Below are 19,061 nucleotides of genomic sequence, written 5' to 3' on the forward strand. Positions count from 1 at the left end.
TCACTTTTGCTTTCTAATGGAAGACACACTTAAACTTACAATGATTTAAGTGCATTTTCAGATCAATTGCTTGTGAACTCCTTTAGGAGGCTGTTGCATTTCTATTTGATGTTTTTGTCTGAAAAATTAACTGTCTCCACTGGCCAATCTGCATTAGTCAAACAAAACAGTGGACTTACGGTTTGCTTTCTTTAGTAGTAATAATAGGTGACGGGAAGCATGGCAACAGTGGGACATGATGGTGATAAGTGAGGAAAGGAAGTAAGGGAAAATACACTTGTGTACCAGTGCTTCAGACAGGAATGGTTGTACCATTATTAATATTGTGACAACATGAAAAGTTAGTGGAAACATGAAGAAATGCCACACAGTGTTTGTTTGTTTGTTTGTTGTTGTTTTTTGATATGGAAAAAAGAGGACTACTCAAAGAAAATAAACGATTAAGGGGCCTTTCGGTGTCTTGGAGACAGACTCAGTATGTAACTGTTACGATATTTTGCTCTCCAATAAAGTTAGAGAAAGACACCGAAGAATAAAACACTTTAAGTGCATTAACGTTAACAGTTCCAATGTCCTGACTGATAGCTACTGCTATTGCAGAAGTAGTTAAAAGATGAATGGTATTTCAACATGTTATATGGAATTGAGGATAAGAGAAAACTTCTTAAGATTCCCCATCATTCTTCCTGTGCCACTATTACCAGATATGAAATACTGAGTTCCCTCATTTGCCCTCACGTCAGCTACTAATTCACCTTGTGAACAAGAACGTGCGTTGCTCTTCAGTCAGCATCCATTGCAGATACATTTACTTTCTATCACCTGAGAAAAAAAAACCACAAACTATAAACAGCAGCATGTTAAATTGAGTAAAATCAGTGCAGATTGAAAGTGGCGAGAAAAAAAGTGATAGCTGAAATCAGATGATTCTGCACATTAATAAAGAAACACTTTAAATAAGACAAGAAAGACCATCATATGGTCTTCCATCATATGAAGACAAGCTCAGGCTTTTCATAACGGGGGAATATTTTGATGGAGAAGCTGTTTAAATTGAATTCTAAAAATAAAAAAATAAAAAAAATCAGAGAGCAAAATGATCAACAAAAATCATTGATTTTGTTTTAGCAATAGGATGAAGAAAAAAAAAAAGCCCCCTTGACAACTAGCGGGATTGGGAAACAAGTTATCTAGTCCCCATGAGAGCCATTACTAGAAGAAGTACAGAACTGAAAATATATTATTGAGACTATATGTTTATCACCATGATTGCAGTAGATTTTTAAAGGAAGGTTTCCTAGCAGTCTTTTGTTCTGTAGCGTCACACTTGAGCCTCAAGAATGCCCAGAAACACAAAGGTGATGTGAGAAGCTAAAAAAGCCAATGGAAGTTTGAACTTAAAGTAACAGATCAAAATTGTTGTCAAACATCTGATTAAACAGAACAAATGATTGTATGTATGTTATATCTCTATTTTATGCCTATCTATAATATTGGGAAAGTGTTCGTAATAGATAAACTACCCAGCTTCCCAAGAAAAAGACTTAGCATGTCACAAGTTGTAACTTTATGATTTTAAGAATTGCCTCCAGTGTACACAAGAGAAGGGCCTAGGAAAGTAAAAAATCTTATTTATAACAACTGAATATTTGTGGTAAATTTATAATTAATCTGTAAAACCAAGATGCATGCATTGTTAGATCCTCTATTTAGCCTAGACTTAGGTATTACGCTTTCTTGTGAAAAAAACAAAAGCAAAACCAAAACCAAACCAGATATTTATCATCCAGTGGTAGAATTCTGACAGCCACAGTAAAAAAAAAAAATTGACTTGTTTTTAGGGCTGGCTGATTTTTTTTGTTTCTTGTTTCAAAAAACAGCTTCATGCCCACATACCCATGTAAACAAATCCTGAAATACAAGACTAGCCTCATGTAATGTAATTTTCTCTCTTGCTTTTGGAGGAGCTGGCAGAATAATTGGCTATTCCTAATAAATATTGTTAAAATGGAGAGATGAAGGTAGAGAATGGAAGAGAGGGAAAGGAAAGGGAGGTTTATATTTATTTGTTTAATAGCCTGTTTGTAGGGAAAGGGAATGCTAATTTTTTGCATATATATATATATATAAATCAAATAAGTGCATATGCAGCTTGGCTCATTGAAATGAATGCTCATTTTCATCTTCTGTGCTGTGTATCAATTGCAATTAGTTTATGTGAGCAAACTTAATTTCTGCATCTTCTGTAGGAACTTTCCCAGAGTCTTTTGTGCTGTGAAAGAGAACAAGAAGTGAGGAGAACACAAGATGGATTTTGTGCTGTCACTCTTGCAGGATTTTGAGTTTCTGACAAGACAAATGCTTTGTATTTTTATAATCTTGCTGATTTTTAATTTGCTTTCGAATTTATGTCTTGAACCCCAAAGTACTGTATTACCAGATATACTGAATTGGGCCAATATCTTCCTTGTATTTGCCAAGTCTTTCAGTCTGTTCTTAAAGTACAAAATAAATACTTTTATTTCTTTTTTGAATGCATGTTACAATCCCTCAACGTAGCAGCATACACCTGCCACTGTACTACTTTGAAGTCAGCATTACTCCTTTAGCTTCAGCTGGGATAAATAGTTACTAAACAATTATTTTTTCGTTTAGAATTAACACAATTTGGCTAGCTATTATTACATAAAATGAAAAATAGATAGATAGATAGATAGATGAGATAGCCACAGTTCTGAAACCTGTAGTTTATATCTTACTGAGATGTAAAAGATTTGATACAGTAAAGAAAAAATATATATATACACATGTATAAACCAAACAAAACAACAACAAACACCTAAAACTATAAGAGTAAGTAAACCAAAGTACAAAAATTACATAGAAAAAAAAAATCTTTCTTTCACTTAAAAAAGGTAAAATATTTTTTTTTCAGATAAACAGATGAATACAGGAATCATAATATTATTTAAGTCAAATTACCAGTCTGGTTTAAGAACTAAAGAATAGCTCTTTATGAACAGCAAAGGAATGCTAAAGTAGGCAATCATGTCCATGAGCTTTTGAAAATGGAAAAAGAAAAAAACATGCTTTAAAATCAGTAGCAGTGGGTCTTGGTATTCCCATAACATATATAACAGTATATTGGAAGAAAAGGAAAATACCGGAATAATTTTCACAGGAAATAAAGTAATGCATATGGGAATGGAAAGGAGAACAGAAAGTTCTTAGAGTAATGCACAGAAAATGAATCATGTACTTTTGGTATAATGTATCACAAAGGCTCAGAAAATATGTTTTGATGCAAAAGGGAATTCAAACTCATGTACAACAGAATGTTGAACTCAGTATTAATAGTTTTAAATTTCTGTATATTTTCATGCAAAAATGAAGTCACATTTACACAAGGTTTACTAAAATTATAAAGATACATAACATTGACCACATTTAAATGCCTTTTGTGCCATTGGTTTGTCTTTGTTCTGAACCCATAAGAGGAAAAAAAAAGATAGGAAAAGCAGTTAAATATTAGGTTACCAATTTTTAAATGATCTCTCAGTAATGTATTACTCTCATCTCTACTACTAATTAGCTACCGTAAAGCTTGTTGATCTCAGCTAATATATTTCTCATTCCTACACACTGGGACAGCATGAAGGATCACCATTCTACAGCCATTAAACGTAGTTATTTAGTAGCAATGAGCACATGGAACTTTCAAGTAGTATTTTTATAATGCAAATGATGTAAAGATTTGTGACATAAATACTTCAAAAGCTTTTCTTTAAAGTAGATATTTGAATAAAGGGGGAATAATAGTTCAGTAAAGGAACACAAAGAGAAATAGTCCCCAGTTACATGTATTAGCCCTGCTACTTTCTGTTTTGAAGTTTTTTATGTAATATACACAGCTAGTATAAATTCCTATGGCCACATAGAAATCCAACATACCCACAGGTATTAGATGTCCATATTTACTACTTACAGCAGTGGGAGTAGTGGTACCTTAAATGAGAAAGTTTATGTCAAACCTTGAGAAGAGCTGAACCTGAACTTTTACTACAGGGAAAGGTAGTTAATACCTCTCTAAGACAGGTTTGGAGTGTGATACTGAGTCACAAAACCTCACATGAGATTTTGGAAACTGCAGCACAATCCTTTCTTCATTTTCATGTAAAAAAGTATTATAGTGTCTGAGATGCACTGTACAGTAAGTAATTTTTCCTTTGTTTATTAACATCTGTTAATTTATGCACAGTGAGATGGATCATGAACTGGATGGCAGTTAGATGGCAGAGGTCAGAAGGTTATGATCAACAGTGCAGAGTCTGGTTGGAGGCCTGTAGTTAGTGGGGTTCCCCAGGGGTCAGTGTTAGGTCCAGTCCTGTTCATCAATGACCTGGATTAAGAGACTGTCAGCTGGCTGTGCTTCCATTCACTGAGACCTGGACAAGCTGGGCAGAGAAGAACCTTGTGGCCAAGAAGGCCAATGGTATCCTGGGGTGTATTAAGAAGATTATGACCAGCAGGTCGAGGGAGGTTCTCCTCCCCCTCTACTCTGCCCTGGTGAGACTGCATCTGGAGAGAAGACTGAGAGGCAATCTCATCAATGTTTATGAATATCTCAAGGGTGGGTGTCAAGAGGATTGGACCAGACTCCTTTCAGTGGTGCCTAGTGACAAGATGAGGGGCAATAGGCACAGGCTGAAGCATAGGAGGCTCCATCGAATATGAGGAGAAACTACTTTGAGGGTGCTAGAGCACTGGAACAGGCTGCCCAGAGAGGTTGTGGAGTCTCCCTCTCTGGAGACATTCAAGACCTGCCTGGACACATTACTGTGCGATCTACTCTAGGTGAACCTGCTTTAGCAGGTGGGTTGGACTAGATAATCTCCAGAGGTCCCTTCTAACCCTAATCATTCTATGATTCTGTGTTTCTGTGATCTGTTGTTAAGCTTGAGAGGGTTTTCTTGGCTTCTGGTTTTAGGTTACATTAGTTACTGGATATACCATTAACTAAAGAACTAAGGGGTTTTTTGATTTTTGCTTTTGTTTTTTGAACGACTGTAATATTGCCTGTTTTTATTTTTTAGAGATCCAAACCAGCCTGTTCCACAGGATACAAAGTTCATCCACACAAAACCCAACCGCTTTGAAGAAGTAGCCTGGTCCAAATACAATCCTAAAGACCAGCTTTATCTGCATATTGGCCTGAAACCCCGAGTTCGTGATCACTACCGAGCAACAAAAGTTGCTTTCTGGTTGGAGCTCGTACCTCACCTTCACAACCTGAATGAAATATTTCAGTATGTTTCCACAACAACAAAAGTCCCCCCTCCTGACATGACATCATTTCCTTATGTGACACGACGTTCTCCTGGTAAATTGTGGCCAGCCACAAAACGCCCAGCAATGACACCTGCCAACAACCCCAAACATTCGAAAGACACCCATAAAACAGCTCCAGAGGATACGACAGTTCTGATAGAAAACAAACGAGATTATTCCACGGAGCTGAGCGTCACCATTGCTGTGGGGGCATCCTTGCTTTTCCTTAATATTTTAGCTTTTGCTGCGTTGTATTACAAGAAGGACAAGCGGCGCCACGAGACTCACAGGCGCCCCAGCCCCCAGAGGAACACAACCAATGATATTGCACACATACAAAATGAAGAGATTATGTCGTTGCAGATGAAACAGCTGGAACATGACCATGAGTGTGAATCGCTGCAGGCCCATGACACACTGAGATTAACCTGTCCTCCTGACTACACGCTTACTTTGAGAAGGTCCCCAGATGACATCCCACTAATGACACCCAACACCATAACCATGATTCCAAATACATTAACAGGAATGCAGCCTTTGCATACTTTCAACACCTTCAGTGGAGGACAAAACAGTACAAATTTGCCCCATGGACATTCGACCACCAGGGTATAGCTCAGCCCTTCCCCCTCAACCCTCACAAGCCACTTGGAAGAAAGAAAAAACAAAAACAAACAAACAAAAATTTAAAAAGAAAAAAAAAAAGAAAAAAAAGAAGAGGAAAAAGTTATGATATGATCCATTGAACACCTTGTCAAAATCTAACGTAAAAAGTAAAAGAGAAGGACAGTCATTATTTTCTTACTGATCCTTTCCACAGAAACTTGCTGATGTTAAAGATCGACTACAAACCCTGTGAAATGTGAAAAGTGTACATTGCTGTTACGATACTGCTTTAAGATATCAGCCACTTTGATTGAAAGTTGAGGCCAGGAGTCGTCACTTAAAATGGTGTTTTGAGTGTAACAAGAAAAGCAGAGTCTTCTGGAACACAGAGCCAGTGACTGTACAGGTGTTTTGTTTTGTTTTTTTAATAAATAAAATAATTAAAAAATTCTTTATGTGCCATACCATGAATGGCCCTTGTTAAAACAAAGACATCACCACGGGCTTTTACCCAGCATACGAAGCTGTAATCCAGATGGGGGAAATAGAATTTTATTATTAAAAACAAAAATGAAAAAAAAAAAAAAAAGAGGAGGACTGACTATGCAGTAAAACACGTATAGTTCTGTGCAAAGAGATGACTTGCCAGCCTGAACTATATTTAAAGAAACTTTGTAAAAATGTACATAGCTGTGAGTTTAAAAACAAACAAACAAAAGAAAAAAAGAAGCTTTTATTGATGTTTTCAGTTTGAAAAGAGCTTTTAGAAAGATTGTGCATTCGGTTGTGACCTATGTGTATATACATTAGTCATATCACCTCTGTTTCCTCCAAGCTCAAAGGAGGAATTTCTTCTTAATTACTAGTGGTAAGCAAAAAAACATGCGTTTTTTCTAACATGTTTCATTTATATGAGGCCATGGTGTTATGCAGAGGATACAGTTGTCTGTGTGACCTGCATATTTTCTCTTCCAGGTTACACTAGTGCATGTTAAAGTATTCATAGGAGATTGTTGTTCTTTTCTGAAACTTTTCTTTTCTATAATTTAATTTTGTGTTAGCCTTTGTTAAATTGCAACACAGCAATGGATTGGAAAATAGAGAAAAAATACACAAAAGAGAATAATTACTGTTTTAAGCTTGTTGAACTGAATCAAGAAACATCCAATAATGCATATTCAGAGTCCAGTTTGTAGTACTTGGTTATTGTGATACATTAGGAAGAGTTTTGTGCCCTGACAAAAGCAAACAAAGCCTGTGTTTTGATCAGCCTTATTTGGGGAAAACTAGCTCCATATTCACCAGCAGCTACAGTGGAATCTCAGCTCAGCTACAGCAGAATCTCAGCTAAGAAAGCACCTTCTTGGCTTTGCTAAACAAAATAAAACTGCAGTTTGAAAGTGGGGAAAAGGTGGTTTGATTGGCTGGCTGTTTTGTAAAGTATTCAGAAATGGTTGGTGTGTGAAGAATTTCTCTGCCTAGTATCCTGTTTTATGCTTGAGTGTACCCATCAGAAAACACTTCTTTTTGCTGGTTACACAGCAGTCCCATAGCCAGTAAACATTATGGAGAGAGAAGCAGAAATGTCATCAGCCATTCTGCATCTGAATAAAACCACAAATCCCAGAGAGCACCACTCTCAGGAAGGGCAAAATCCTTAACTAGTTATTCCCTTCTGCCCCTCCTTTGCTAGGAAACCAGGGGTCAAGCAGAGCTATCGAACAGAGGGACTTAGCAGTTTGATTCAAACGATTGATTTGAGTGTGAAAAGCTAGAAATAAATTATCACAGATGAAGATTGCTTTATATTTTATCTTCGAAAGTTACTCCATCATCAAGAGACAGTAACCAAAGATATTTGAACAAATTGGTCTGCACTTGAACATGATCATCCCAGATGTATTTTCTGTTATTAATTCACAACTGAGCTGCATCAGTATCGTATATCCCATAAGTATCTAACACAAGATGCCTTGTACATCATCTTGTTTTTTATGCTTTTTGTTTTGTAACAACATGTCCTGGATTAGTCACCCTGACAAAATCAAAGAGAGGGTGATTCACTGAGATCTATTCATCTGCACAACTCCTTGTTGTAGCAGGCGGTAAAACAGATTCCAAAGGAAATACATGTGCTATAAACCTGACCTGGATGCTCAGGCTGGAAAGTGATGATGCAACAACCCCAAAATAGAACTAGTAGCAAATGGAAAACTATCTTTTTGGTTTAGTTTGCTTTTTTACTGATCCATCACATAATGTTATTAATGCTGACTGTATACCAGGCCATTTCCACCACCTATGTAATGCCTCAGCTGAGATGCAGCAGTTCATAACTCTTAAAAAAAAAAAAAAAAAAAAAGGTAAAAAAGAAAAAAGTAAAAAAAGGTAATGATGCTTAGCATCATAATCAGTTGGTTATGTTTGTAATGTGAATTACAGTATTTGTTTAGTACTTCCAATTGTCTTCTGCTAGCAATATGTACAGTACTGTGTCAGGCTTGTGACATTTGGTAAAAAAAAGTTCCTGTAAGTGAATGATTTTAGCTTTTAAAAGTAATTACAATCAAGTTGATTTAATAATTTAATACATCTGGACTGATGTATGATTTATAGAGGGAAGAGATTTATAGGATCTTCATAGAATTCTATAACAATGATATCAAAATATACTTTGCAAACTGTAAAAGAAGAACAAAAGTACTTTCCCAGGCTTATATTCTTGACCTTAAAAGGCACGCAGGGTTTAATGGTTTCTTCTGTTATTGTTTTGCAATCTTTTGGTTTTTGCCTTAAGTAATGATAGAAGATATATATGGCTGGACACATATGTATAAACTTTTCAGCAGCATTTTTAATAATAAAATATCACAGTATTTTCTAATGCTTTGTGCAAAGAACTATGTGTTCATCCTTTTGTGTAGAAAGTCTTTCAGAGGTGTGTTTTCTGCCTCATCTCCATTTCATTATCTAATGTAAACAATGCCTTGATACACAGTACAAAAATATTGAAGTAACAGAGGTTGCACTTTTAAGTTAGCATTGAGTTTTCATGGCTTTTGTAGTTCCATGAACTGACCAGTAAGAGGAAAGAAATTCAGACAATGAAGATACGAGAGAATAACCTCCATATATTTATTACCTGTATGCACTGCAACTCCCATTGAAGCAATGGTTTAATTGTTCTGTTAGTATTTTGTGTAGCACTGAACAAAAAACCTTAGATAAGCAGCTTCCCAATGAGTGTACAGCTTAGCAGCTGAGAAATGTATCTTCCAAATTAGAGATCAAAATAATTCAGATAAGTCTAATACATCCAGCCTCCACAAGTAAATATACTTTTGTTTTATTTTTAAAATTATATAGACAATGAGTTTCGTTAGATAAATATGTAGGCTAAGCAATATAAGTTACTCAAGAGATTTATGTATAATGCAAGTATGTTATTACCATTCTTTCATCAAAAGCTGAGCAAGTAAATATAGTTTCTTCTTTTATGGTGTTAAATTCTGTTTATCAAACATGTTTCCTTTCACTGGAAAGGTACATAGACATCTTAGTAATTTGGGCTGGGTATTGTTTGCTTTCTGTAACTATTCTGCTGAGTAGAGGTACTAACAATGTTTGATGAATTTTAAGCATATTATTGAGGAGTATTTGCAAAAAGCAAATTCTGAATGATTCCTGTCAGATTTTTGATATGAAGAATCAAGCTTCTTAGATAGAAACATATCTTGTGCCTACTGACCTAATCAAGCAGCTTGAGTTTTGAATATTCAATTTGTATATAAAGCTTTTGCAAATAAACTGCAGATTTAGAATTGTTCAGCAAATATGTTTAATTACAGGTATACTTCAAAATTTCACAGCTTGTTCTAAGAGAATTCATGCACAAGAAAAGGGGGTTGCAATTATGTCACTTTTGTGAATTGTTCACCTTAAATTGCAGGGTGAACTCAATATATTACCTTCTTTTCAGTTGATGAATTTCACATTAAAAAAGGGAAAAGCTTCAGAAATTTGTTCATGCTAATTAAATATTGTGTTATTTCTTTACTGTCTGAAATATAAACATGCAGATGAGTATGTTCCTATTTAGACTTCACTAAGAGTATGACAAATTAATGGTATTTAATATCACATAAAAGTCCTATGAAATAATACCATGACAATTATGTGCTTGTCTCAGATTTGTAGTTTTACATCTGTATTATTTAATTATTGGCAACTGTTTCTCATATTTTCATCTACAGCTGTTTGACATCACAAACCTCATCAGCCTGAATCTCTCCAGAGGCCATTAGCAGCTGGTAAAAACTGGGATTATCATCCCACTAGAAATTATGATATTATGTATTTAATATCATAATATGTTAAAATGCTTCCCATCACCTCAAATTAGCCTGAAAACAAGATATTAACCTTTTATTAATGCAAATGAAATATAAGGAAGGGGTTTGGAAATGTCTAAACATCTTGTTTGAGCTGTAGCATAATAAATGACATTTCACTTTGGGATGAAGTTTTGATTCAAACCATTTTGTTTGGTGTTCCACTGTGGTCAGGAAGGTCATCACTGTGTCTTCTGACAATTATATTTTAAGGACATTATGTTTTCTCAGTCTTTTATAGCCCAGCCAGACTATTTTATCCAAATTTTGATGTGGTAAAGAAACCTGAATCACTTCGGGATGATCTAGACACAATCCAGTCATAAAGTCCAGACTAGAGAAAGAATTTTGTCATAAAAAAAGTGAACTGCAGCTCCCCTGAGGCACAGTGGTAGTTAAGGAGAATATTCATTAATATTCCAATGATTCAAATGTAAAAATAACATAACAACTTAGGTACATTCAATTTTTTCAATGGAAAGTTGATGGATTTTTCCAATATCTACATTTTCCCAACTTCATTTTCCACCCTTTCCACACAAAGAATGGCAAAACATTTTCAGCCAGTTCTAGTTACTTCTGGAATATACACTTATTTAAATAAGAAATTAAATAGATGGTACCTTTTTGTTTTCCCTCCTACATGAAGACCCTCAAGTGCTGAAAGCATAAAAAGAACTTCCTCTACAGCATTTTATCAGGAATTATAGGTTATCCAGATGCTTCAAGGTACTCCCAAGAAACCAGGTTCAAATAAAAGGTTTTAAATAAAAGCCAGACAGAAAACTGGCATATATTGACTTTAATTTAGAATGGACAGCAGAGTTATGTTTCTCTCCAACAGCCAAAGATATGGCACAAAAATATAGTGAACTTTATCAATCTTTTATTTTTAAAATATTGCAGTTCTAGAGACATTTTTTTTCTTTCAGCTTTTGATATCCGATGTCATGCTTTTTGCTGTATCTCTCACAGCCCTCACTCATTTCAAATCATCTCACATCTTTTATCACTATTTCATCAGATACTTCCTCGAGAGGTACCAGATACATTTCCATGCAGGTTTATTGCTGTTGCAACACTTAAATTTGACCCCAGATTTGTTCCATTCTGTGCTGAATGACTATGACAGAGCATTTCTCATTGCTGCTTTTAGTGTTAAAAACGTTCCACTGAAGAAGTATTTAGGTAACAATATTCATAATCTCTGAAATGTATCAGTCTCCATGGCTATCTGGACTTTGTGCCAGCCCAACAGCTTAGATTTGACATAGTGTTTGTCTTAGTGGGAAGTGTCGGCTTGGATCCAGACTCTCCTGTTACTCTGCAGTTTATATTATGCTTATTATTCATTGTTGACATTTGTTTCTTTTCTATGTTGATCTTTAATCAAGTATGAATTAAATTAGCCTGACATGCAATTCCACAGCAAGATTTCTCAAAACCTAGAAGGTCATTGTTCTTAATTCTTGTTTAGATACAGCTAATTACACTACCATCAAAACAGAAAAACCTTTTTAAGCGATTCATATTTCCGGATTCATCATAGCAAACTAATAGGGGGCTGGCACAGTCAGCCTTGTATGAGAAGAATTCATGGCATACTGCCTTCCACTTGGTGGGGACTTGTTTCACATATCTGGGAATATAAATACAATTACCATTTTCATGCATTAAAATTTCACTGCATCATGTCAAAGGTAAATAAGACCTGAGGTAAAATTCATAGAAGCTGCAGATACCGAGGATGACACTACTGTCTTACACTGGTGGTAATTTTATGAAGGCAGCAATGTGCAGGTTGATAGAAGGCAGCTGCATGAGTGCTTAGTACACTTGAGTCACTGGATGTCTCACTCCAGAACGTAGAGTGGGATTTGTGGATTCCAGGAAATGAAGATGATATTACAAAAGTATTTTTGATGCTATTTGTTCCTTCAAGAATACCTATGAAGAGCAGCAAAGAAGCTGCAGGAAGAATGGTTGAAAATAAGTAGGAATAAAATGCAAATTGTTTCTTAATGAATTTGACAGGAAGAAATATGATATGATATGACCTTAAAATAGTGTGATGGATTTCTTCTGTGTGAAGGGTCAGCAGAAAAAATAATAAGTATCTTGAAGGATACATTTTTACAGGGACTAGTCGAATGAAATCACTACAGATAATGAGATTATAATGGGACTTTGAACAGAGACTTTGTGTCATAATGCTATGCCATATGGATTTAGATATGTTGAACATAATCTACAGTGCTCATTTGGGTATTGAGAAGTACAAAATTAGATCCCAAGATGCCCTACTTTAGCCAGACAACAGTGCTGCCATGGCAGATAATACAGAAAAGCAAAATGTGCGCTTGTGTATGGGAATGACAAAAGAAACGTTCAACTCTTTTTATTTCAAGAAAGACAAAGTGCCAAACTAATAAATAGGGAATAATGACAATACAAGCCAAGCACAGGTCCTGCCTGGAGAACCACCTTATATGTAGAGGCCAATAGGGATTATGCTACAAATCTGCTTTTTACCTCACTTTCCTGGTGGGGGCGGCGAACACTGAGAGGGAAGGTCCCTGGGTTATGCAGTGTTCCAGTAACCACTGACCCTCTCAGGGAGAGCCAGTCAAGCTCCTTACTCAGTTTTCAGTAGGGCTACCAGCTGCAAAAAAAAGGAGATGTAGACACTCAAGAGCAATGGTCAGTGAGGAAAATGTTGAAGATGGCACAGCAGTTACTTGCTGAATTGATTTGTGAGGCTTTAATGCCACTCTCTCCCCCATTATAATGAGCTTATTAAAAAATTTCTGTGCTGCTGCCCAGGCTGTAGATTCTGCACCATTAATTTAGCAGAGAGTCAGTAAGAATGTGATTAGAAATTAATCAAATAAAAATTTCATTACCAAAAATTAAAGCTCCAGCATGTGTAAGAGAAGAATTACTCAATGTTGCCTGAATCTTGTGATCTAGTGTGTCATCATATTTCCAAATCAGGCATGTACAGTAAAAGGGTTTTGGTGGAGGCACTAGGATAAATCATCAGATGTATAGGCACATAGGTAGGATGTGGTGCTTTGTTTAGACCAGCTCTGTAAATTGCTTCTTCAGTGAATAATAAGTATGTAGTTACTTACCTTTTCTTGCTGAGTCTGTGGGATGTGAAGTAATATATGCCAAGGATGCGTAAACAACAGCCAGCAGCTCTCAGACCTGCAACACACAGCTAAAGAATAACTAAGACATTAATTGAGGGAACTTTGGGCAGCTGAGACCGATATTAGGAACCCAGCCTTCAGGTCCCGCTACTAACACACCTTCCAGATCTTTTGTGCAATGAATTTTCCTGTGGAGAACTCTTTCTTCCTCCAGAAGGCTGCTATGTAACTAGGATCTAGCATGGATTGAAAACAAGAAATATCTCCTCAGGGAGGTGATAATATCCCAGTAACTGCACTGGCTTCCACAGAGCAGGTTTACAAGCTTCCTTGGCACTCAGCAGTTTACTAATAGATGAACAATAAGAAACTAAAAAGCCTATTTAATAAGTACCATATAAGAGACAATGCCAACCACAAAACAGAAATGCACATGATTTCTATTAATAAAATCACTGTGGTTTAGAAGCACTTCAGTAATTTCAAAACATTCTTATGTATCTGGCAAATCACAATAATCTGGAGGCTGCAGGTAATCCTGGAGGGGCAGGTAAGCACTAAAACACACTAAAGTGTGCATTTGCACTAAACTGACATAATTCTCCATTTTGAATGGAAGATCTGATCCCATCTTTATTTGTTACCTGGAATTGTTTGTGTTTATGCTTTTTGCATAGTTAGGGAGTTTACACATTCTGAACTTGTGCAGTTTTACTGTCATTTCTGATTTCTTAAAAGTAATTAACAAGGGGAAAATAAACACATTTTAGTCATCCCAATGATTGCCTGAAGGAGACAATAAAGTTGTTTGAGAGACAACGTGTTTGCACATACAGTTTTTTACAACTGTTGAATTCCTACTGATCTATGTCACAGTAAATTCTTTCACGTTTTCCAAATGATCCTTTATGAGTAGGTAAAATGGCACTGTCGCTTTTAATTTCACCAGAACAGTTGCTTTAGGTCTGAAGCAGATGACTAATTATTACTTTCTGTATTGTTTTCTTTTCCAGCTGTTAAGGAACCAAAGTTAAGGTATAATAGTATTTTCCTACATCTTGATGAGGTGTAACTTTTTTCTTCAGGAAGAATTTATAAGCTTATAGAACAAATGAAAACTTATTCAAATAGGTAAATGGGAACATTTCTGTTTAGGAAAACAACAACAACAAAAAATCCTGTATTGCTTTTACTTCTGGTATTATTATACACCTCCACAACTTTAGCAATTGGTTTCAGAGCAGTTTCTGCATTGCAAGTTTTGAAATGTGAAAATATGGAAACAGCATAATTTTAAAGGATATTTAATTTGGGCAAATAAGGCTTTTGGTAGGTATACCATTTCAATTATTTTAATATGCAATATGATGATATATGTGCAAATGCAGAATCTTTTTAGGGAGTCTTGCTAAATGACTTTTTTTGGATGTAGAAATCTATATATTTAGCTATCTGAGATGTACTCCTACATCTACCTATATGTGCAGGTACAACTATGATATATCTATATATGGTTATTATCTGCTTCTTCAATGCCAGTTTTCAGTGTCAGAGTAAAAGGTATTTTCATTTAGGTATTAGGTATGAGTCACAGAATAAAAAAAAAAAAGCATTTTGGTATTTAGGAACTGGTCCTTTTAAACATTTTCTTTTTCTTTTTCTTTTTTTTTTTTTTTTCAAGAGATATACACAAGCTTTTACTCAGAAGAGGCACATACAAATGTAACTGAGGGAAAAGTGAGAAGATAACGTATCTGTTCTATTTTCACTCACTTGGTGAAAATAACGCCTCAGCTGCAACAGTTTTATTGCAGAATCTACTCCTCAGTTTTTCCTCAGAGAAAAAGAATGAACCCCATTCATCTGTGATAAATTAGGTTACAGAAATGTGGGTAAAAGCAACTGATGAAGAATGGACAAAGCCGAGTCAGGAGGATGGCAGGAGCTACAGAAGAAATGTGATTGTTAATCAAGGACAGATGAGGAGGACCTGGGAAGTGATCTGAGCTTGGATCAACTGAACTCAGAAGAAATTCAGAAGAAGAAAAGTATAAACCAAAAAACCAGGAAAATAACTAGAAAGAACATAATGCTCAGAATGAAAATTCAGAAAATAGTGCACAAGACAAAGAAGTAATGCTGGACTGCCAACATGTGTTTGCGTTAGTATTTTTGTTTGAATCAGGAATATACTGTTAAAAGAAATCTCCCAATCCCCATTTATCAAACTTTCCTCACAAACTAGACTTTGATGTGCGTTACAAGAGATCTCAGAGCAAGTGAGCTGGATTCCATTTGCATGAAGGTGTATACTGAAAGATATTATCTGGAAGTGCACCCCATGCCTCCAAGCAAACTACTGAAATTTGTGGATGTAAACACTTCCCCACAGCCATGGCATCAGTCCTTGTCCTTCTTGTACTTAACCAGGCTAGCAATTTAGCAATATGAGCTGTAGGTATTTAAAGATAGACTTTTCCCACCACATCAAGGCTAATTCATCCTGCTAATTGCAGTTCATGGTGCAATGCCTTTGATTTCAGTCTCCGAATGCATCCTAAACTTCCAAGTCCTAAAACCATTTACAAAACACTAATTTTTAAATTCTGCTCAAGACTAAGAATAGGGAGAGGGCAGGTCCCACCATTGATTTTGCACAGCAGATTATACTGACAAAAGGATTTATTTTCTTCCTCTTTTCCTTTAAATAAATCAGGCACACATTTAGTACTATATCTAATTCTGCTGCTGGTGGTTTAAGGACTCAGCAGCACACTGAAATTTTGTTGTTGTCCACTTTAGAACCTGAAATATTTTGTTAAATATTTTAGTGGGGAAATGCACCCTTTGTAGTATGGTATGTGTTCCTAAAACTGACCTAAAATATCAGCCACCTGCTGATGTTGGGAGCAGACATATGCAGCAAAATTTTAAAAAAAAAAAAGGCTTCACAACTTCAAAGGGTTTTTATTCTTTGAATACCTCATTTTATTTTAACCTTTTTGCTTTATTAAATCTAGGCACTGCCTAGCATAATTTTTTATAAGCATTACTTTGCTCCAGTAATTATTTTCATTACAAGTTATGGAGGAAATGAATTGTGAATTTCAGTGTTAGATTACATTGTTCTTCCCTGCTTACATCTTCTAAATTAATATTACAGACATGGACAACATATTTATCACTCCACTCTCCAAAAGTAACAGGTTATTAAGTTTTCTGGTTTGTTTTCCATTTGTTTTTTTTTAGTTGGTTGGTTGCTTTTGGGTTTTTTTTACCAGATGTAGTGAGGATTTTTGTGTCAAAGCTGGACTTTTTATTATTTTAGTCTTGGATTTTCCAGTTACAGGCACCTGTGTTAACTAAGAAAGGGACACAGAACACATGATTTCCATACTTCCATGACAATTCTGATATTAGATCAAATGAGATAACTCCTAGGATATCTCATCATGTACTGCAAAGCCTAAATGTTGAGATTTTCTCAGTGTAAAGAAATGTAGGTACATACCTCTTTTGATCCATCAGTTAACATAAGTTAACAACCTCCTTTTTTTTTCAAAAAACAAAACAAAACAAAGCACACCAACCAAACAAAGAAAACAGCCAAAAATATTTACGTAGTTATGAAAGACAAAACTATAGGAGGCAACCTACTCTTGAACAAAACAAAACTTGCACCTACTGTTGAATCTGATCCACATAATGTGGTAGCCTCTAACCTAAAGGCAGGTCTTCTATGGTCTTCAGAAATACAAATTAACAGAACAATTTTAAAAATAGATTCTCCATGTTGAGTAAGATAGAGACTAAGTTTGATTAAATTCCAGGTTTTTAAAGATGGTACTTGTAGTCTCATTTAATTTATCTTTTTCTCTATTTTTTTAATCTACTGAATAATCATTAGCTAAAACTGTTAAAAGATCTCGACTTCCTATACATGTGAAATCTATAGAAAGAATTTATATAAAATCATCCATTAGTCTAAAGAATCAAAGTAGCTGTTTACATAGAGTTATCATGTTTTATACTCTTGGTGAAATTGAATGAATTAAAAAAAAACTTTGAAATTTGGTAGAAAAGGGAATTTTAACCTGAAGTAATACAACTGCATTGAATTTTAGGATTATAGGGATTATACATGCAATTTGCATGAAGTAATTTCAAATCAAGCAACAAAATTAAACAGAGATATCCTCAAACTGGAGGAAAACATTATCTTTTCTTTATTGAACAGTTGAATTACGTCATCATGATAATTTCTGAATATCTGAATCTCCCATGCATGCATAAAATTGCTTATTGTAATGTTTTAATCAGACTAATTTTCTCAAAATGGATTTTGAGGTATATTGAATAAAATAATCAGAAAAGGTAATAAAATAATTAAAAATGTGAGTAAAAAAAGAAACCAAAATAAGAACTGAGCAAGACAGTTAGTAAATTAAGAAATACTTGATGGTTTTAATCATAGGTATATTTGAAACTTGTGAAATATTGTAATGCCTCACATAAAAAAACTGAAGTCATGAAAATTATTGTATATTGGCAAAGAAGATTTGACCCTCAAACAGCAAAGTTTCTGAATGTCTTTAAACATTTCTGGAATATCATATCTGTAGCCCCTGCAAACACGTGAGCCATAGTAGAATAAGAAAAAAAAATATATATTGAGTCTATATTTATTAAAAAAAAAACTCTGATAAAAAAGTAATATTAAGTTAATTTTAAGAAAATAAAACTTATTTAGTTATTATAAGGCATTCTGAGAAAATCACAACTTCTCTATCTGTATGTCAACATAGTTGTTACATCTGCTTTTCATAACCCAATGCCCTTTAACAGTAAGATAATAGGAGATGATTTAAGCTCCTTATCTTTTAATCATTATAAAGGGGGAGCAGATATTATTGTTTTAAAGAAGGCAGTGAAAACAGCCCTTGTAAATGTGAAGTTGAGTTTGCAAACACAAAATAGAAAAGTATTCTCAGCATATGTTCAGAAATATATATGTTCACATTAAGAAAATGCATTTATTGCTGTTGTAATATTTGGAAAAGAGAGATATTACTGAATTCTCTATTAGTAGTTTTTTTCCATGGCAATTATTATAGTATCAACAAATCTGGTGATCTGCACACTTCAGTAGCTGATACCTAAACACTTCAGAACAAAGTGATTTTAAGATTTAGGAAATATAGATGTAACTATGACAGTTTTAGTGGTTTAGGAACCTGCCTCTTACTGACTGCTTCCTTGTTTATAAATGAACAAGATTATTACACCAGCCAAGTGGCATTCCTTCTTCCTGTTCAGCTGCTCAGGCTGGGAATAAGAAGGAAGGCTAGAAAGCATTCAACAGCTCAGGACTGTTCCATCCTGGTTCCACTGTAATCATCCTTCAAGCTATCCACACCTGTGCATGAAGAAATAGTTTCCTGATTTTTGCTCTATGTACCCTACTAATACCTAGCCTAAGAATAAAGAGTAATGGGGTGGGGAATGGAGAGTGTCACTGCAGTTCTCTCACTCTGCAGTCATTCAGCTGCAGAGAAAAGGAAAAACAGAAAGATGTAAGAGA

General features: G+C 35.1%; 1 protein-coding gene across 2 annotated transcripts in view; it reads left to right on the forward strand.

The window, feature by feature from the left end:
• NLGN4X (neuroligin 4 X-linked) overlaps positions 1 to 8,818 on the forward strand; it is a 182,501-nt gene extending 173,683 nt beyond the window's left edge. For both annotated transcript variants that reach the window (XM_065074099.1, XM_065074104.1), the window contains one exon: positions 5,094 to 8,818. In XM_065074099.1, the coding sequence (XP_064930171.1) occupies positions 5,094 to 5,943 (850 nt within the window). In that variant the 3' untranslated portion in view covers positions 5,944 to 8,818. The remainder of the gene's footprint in view (positions 1 to 5,093) is intronic.
• The last annotated feature ends 10,243 nt before the right edge of the window (positions 8,819 to 19,061 follow it).

The sequence above is a fragment of the Columba livia genome, chromosome 1 (genome assembly GCF_036013475.1).
Source record: "Columba livia isolate bColLiv1 breed racing homer chromosome 1, bColLiv1.pat.W.v2, whole genome shotgun sequence".
NCBI lineage: Eukaryota > Metazoa > Chordata > Aves > Columbiformes > Columbidae > Columba > Columba livia.